This window comes from Penaeus chinensis, chromosome 28, assembly GCF_019202785.1.
Source record: "Penaeus chinensis breed Huanghai No. 1 chromosome 28, ASM1920278v2, whole genome shotgun sequence".
In the NCBI taxonomy this organism is placed as follows: domain Eukaryota; kingdom Metazoa; phylum Arthropoda; class Malacostraca; order Decapoda; family Penaeidae; genus Penaeus; species Penaeus chinensis.
This window is the reverse complement of record NC_061846.1, coordinates 19,802,253-19,807,252: the sequence shown is the minus strand read 5'-3', so window position 1 is coordinate 19,807,252 and position 5,000 is coordinate 19,802,253. Positions and strand designations below refer to the sequence as shown.

At 39.2% G+C, this 5,000-nt stretch overlaps 1 protein-coding gene across 1 annotated transcript in view; it reads right to left on the bottom strand.

Annotated features, from left to right (window-relative positions):
• Window positions 1-2,106, bottom strand: part of LOC125040144 — a 2,873-nt gene extending 767 nt beyond the window's left edge. The window contains exons 1-3 of the mRNA XM_047634657.1: window positions 1,843-2,106; window positions 789-980; window positions 179-278 (exon numbers count right to left, since the gene is read on the bottom strand). Of these exons, the coding sequence (XP_047490613.1) occupies window positions 179-278; window positions 789-980; window positions 1,843-1,900 (350 nt within the window). The 5' untranslated portion in view covers window positions 1,901-2,106. The remainder of the gene's footprint in view (window positions 1-178; window positions 279-788; window positions 981-1,842) is intronic.
• Between the last annotated feature and the right edge of the window lie 2,894 nt (window positions 2,107-5,000).

The following is a 5,000-nucleotide window of genomic DNA, read 5'->3' as shown; positions in this document are numbered from 1 at the left end:
TTAAAGATGAAAGAAAGAAAAATCAACAAATAGATAGCAGAAACGAAGAATTAAATGCTGACTAACTGAACTGATAAATAAAACCAGCGTTAGTAAAGCGATTAGTAAATCAGACACACCCATATATATATTTTTTTCTCTCTCTCACATGAAAAAAACGCAGATATTTCATACTCACAAATTGGACTTGACGCTCAGTTTGTGACCATTAAGCCACTCCCACCCTGTGCCGACCTTCTGACCTCCCAGCCAGAAAGTGTAGTCATCCGCAATGTGACCTGGAAAAAGTGTAGGAAATATTGATGTGTGTGTGTGTGTATAGCGTGTGGACTATGGCTTCAAAAATTATCGTTCGCCTGATGATGAATAAGGATATTGAATCGGAAAATATTTTTTTGAAAACTGGGGAAAATGCAGCCACCCTTCCTCCAAGTAAGAATAAAAAAGGACATTCAAATAATGATGATAATAATAATAATGATGATAATACTTATGATGATAGGAGCATTGATAATAACAACAATGGTGATAACAACAGTGATTGTATGATGATTATGATAATGATTATGATAATAGCAATGATAATGGTTACCATACAGTAATGATAATGATAATGATGATACTAACAATAATAATGATAATCAAAATAGAAATAACAATAATAATAATAATAATAATAGTAATAATAACAATAATAATAACAATATTAACAACAGTACTAACAATACCAACAAATATATCATCATCATCTCCCTCACCACCACCACAGCCACTCAAAGTTGCCTCACCTGGATACGTGGCGTCGATATGTCTGGAGATGTGTTCCAGCAGCTCAGGAGGGCTGAGGGAAGCGAGGTCACCGCCGCGTTCCTTACAGCCCGCCCGCGCGGCCTCCCACTTGATCGGGAACTCGCCGGGACCCGCTGCGATCACCACCTGAATGCAGGTCCCCAGCATGGGTTGGTAGCCGGCCGGGCACCCTGGGAAAGGGTAGAAGGGGATGTTATTTTTGTGAGGAGGGAAGGCGAGGGGTGAGGAGGGAGGGCGAAAGATGAGGAGGGAGAACGAGGGATGAGGAAGGAGGGCGAGGGATGAGGAGGGAGGGCGAGGGATGAAGAGGGAGGGTGAGGGATGGGAAGGGATGAGGAAGTAAGAAGGAAGACAAAGGAATGAGGAGAAAGGGGACGGCGAAGAGGGGATTAAGGAGGGAGGGGGTGAGGGAAGAAGGTAAGAGAAGAGAAAGGAAGCCGAGGGGGATTAGAGAGGAAAGGAGAGGGGGATTGGGAGGAAAAGAGGAGGAGGGAAGGAGATGGAGGTGAGTAAGGAAAGAGCGATGAGGGGGGAAGAAGAAGGAAGGTCAGGGGGAAAGGGAGCTAGAGTGAAGAAGAGGAATGGAGAAAGGGGGAGTAGGGAATGGACAATGAGGGAAGAAAGCAAATGAAGAGGAGAGAACTGAGGAGGAGAGGGGAATTAGGAGGAAAGGGAAGGAGGGAGAAAAGGGGATTAAATAGAAAAAGGCAAGGAAAGAGAAAAAATGAGTTGAAAGAAAAGGGAAATAAGGTGAAAAAGACAAGGGAATGGAAAGGAAAATTTGGGGATAGAGAGGGAAGTAAAGAAGTAAAGGAAGGAAAACGATACATATTTATGAAACATTTACATCCCTGACTGACTGGGAAATCTTACTCTCTTACCTTCTTGACTCTATACTCATTTATTAAAACAAAACAAAAACAGTGAATGCCCACAGCAAGCATAAAAATCATATTATATTGCACAAATAACCAAACGCGAAATGTATTCCAATAATATAGAGAGAAGGCATACACTGCTCTTTATACTTACTCGAGGCATAAGCAGTGGCTATCACCAGCGTTATAGTGAACAGCAAACCCTCTAACATTTTGGTATGTAATAAGTACCTGACGCGTGTATGAGAGAAAGATTCTGCGAGAGAGAGAGAAAAGGATTCTGCGAGAGAGAGAGCAAAAGATCTCGCGAGAGAAAGAGAAAGGGAGATTTTCTGCAAGAGAGCGAAAGAGAGATTCTTCAGGACGAGGAGAATCAGTGTCCAGAGCAAAAGCTGAGTCCTCTGTAACGCCGTTCAGCCCAAGCACAACCTGATATACTAGACCACTATTTTTTTCTTCTTCTTTACCCCACCCCTTTCTTTCTTTCTTTCTTTTAAACCTGTTCGTCTAGTCAGCCTCGAGGTCTGTATTTCTCTGAAGTTAAGGCCGGTTGGGAAATCTATTGCGTGACAAATATACATTGTTTTTCTTGCTCTGATGTCACAAATTCAGGGCTAGTCATGTATATTTGACGTAAACGATTTTCACAATTTGCTCGTGTTTGTTCTTATTCGTCTTCTTATACATTATCCTTTATTCTCTCATATTATACACTATTTACACTTCCAAGGAATTATGCTTCTAATAGTTCAAAAAAACATGCGAGACACACACATACACATACACACTTGCATAAAAAATAGCTAGATAGATGGGTAAATAGACAGATAGGTAGACAGACACACTAAAAGGAAATCAGACGAAGGAAACGAAGGAAGAAATAAAGAGGAGACGACATTGTAAACAGGGAAGGCAAGGTCAGTGTAGATATGCAATCGATTTGGAGGAAAAAGCGTTAAAAAATATTATTCTTTTTCTATATTATGTGATTTTGTATGATATTCTCTTACGCTAGTTCGCAGCAGTCAGGATGCTTGGGATGCTGTATCTGGGAGGCACTGAATTCTTAAAAGGTTTATGACAACCTATTTCGATGAGGTTAAAAGAAAAAGATGAAGGCTTAATCAAGGATTAGGAGGTTTGATGAAGAGTAGTATATAAAGCGTTTGCTAAAGGACTAAATGAAAGCTTATTTTCCTGTGTTTGTCACCCACGTCCACACACACGCATGTATATTTATCAACACACATACACGCTCACTCACTCACTCATTTACACGCCCACACGCACACACATTCACCCACTCACTCACTCTGTAGAAGGCTATAGATTACAACTTAAACATTGGTTATGCAGGGGTAGTAATTATTTCGAAAGAGGACAACAAGTGGTGGTAACACACGAGACGAGTCTTGGGTAAGCGCCGCGTGCGGGGAGGTTCCGCCGGCCAGCCCTGTGGGGGGCGGAAAGCTGGTGAGATGACCTGACCCCTCAGTCCCTAGGGCACGACAGGGGCCAAACAAGGTCAGATGAACTTGTCAGCTAGTCTTCGCTGGAGCCACGTGGCAAACAGCCACGCGATCTATGTCTAATGGCTTACACAAATCGTGCACACAATAACACACACACACATACATTCACCCACTAACTCACTCTCTCACTCATTCACACACACACACAATCACACGCACACACACACACACACACACACACACACACACACACACACACACACACACACACACACACACACACACACACACACACACACACACATACACACACACACCAACAAACAAATACACACAAACATAAACAAAGAACATAGATAAGTGAGTGTGGATGAGAAGCGACTCACACCGGATTGCTTCAGCTTCCACCTCGTGAGGCAACGCCATCAAGCAGAAAAAAAGATCAGCTTAGTGAAAAAATGATGTTTTCTAAGTTAAGTATATATATATATATATATATATATATATATATATATATATATATAAACTACATATATATATATATATATGTATGTGTGTGTGTGTGTGAGTGTGTGTGTGTGTGTGTGTGTGTGTGTGTGTGTGTGTGTGTGTGTGTGTGTGTGTGTGTGTGTGTGTGTGTGTGTGTGTGTGTGTGTGTGTGTGTCTGTGTTGGTGTGTGTGTATACAGAATTTATATATATTTTTTCGACAGCCATTTATTCCACTGCAGGAAACTGGCCTCTTTCAATTCATTAGTTGAAAGGTTATTTGGCAGTCTCACCCTTGCTGATGGGATGCCCTCCCTAATCAACCGCGGTTCCCCTACATCTGCGTTTGACTTCTCAAGGTGATATGTCGTTTTCTCGCCCCGGGATCGCGCTCGAGCGAGTAGGCAGAGCGCAGGCCTTTTTACGACTCCCGCAACGAGGAATTGAACTCGAGACCATGAGGGTCGAAGCAGAGTGCTCTAACCACTACGACATCGCGGCAGTACAAATGTGTGTGTGTGTGTGTGTGTGTGTGTGTGTGTGTGTGTGTGTGTGTGTGTGTGTGTGTGTGTGTGTGTGTGTGTGTGTGTGTGTGTGTGTGTATGTATGTGTGTGTGTGTGTGCATATATATATACATATATATATATATATATATATATATATATATATATATATATATATATATATATATATCATACATATATATATACATATATATATATATATATATATATATATATATATATATATATATATATGTGTACATATATATACACACATGTCTATATATATACCATATATATGTATTTATATATATACACATGTCTATAAATATATACACATGTCTATAAATATAAATATATATATATACATATATATACATATATATATATATATATATATATATCTGTGTACATATATATACACACATGTCTATATATATACATATATATGTATTTATATATATATACATATGTCTATAAATATAAACACATGTCTATAAATATAAATATATATATATATATATATATATATATATATATATGTATATATATACATATATATCCATTTATATATATACACATGTCTATAAATATATATATACATATATTTGTATTCATATATATATATATATATATATATATATATATATATATATACATATCTATGTGTATGTGTGTGTGTGTGTATGTATATATCCATATGATAATGTTTGGGTGCTTCATGCTTTGGGTGATGTGAAGCGATAGTGTGGTAGCCTAGATAGTGTTAAGTGGTTGCATGCTTTCTCGCTTGCAGCTGCCACCGCTGGCTAGGGTGAAAAGGGGAGCAGCTCTGCATAAGTCTCCCT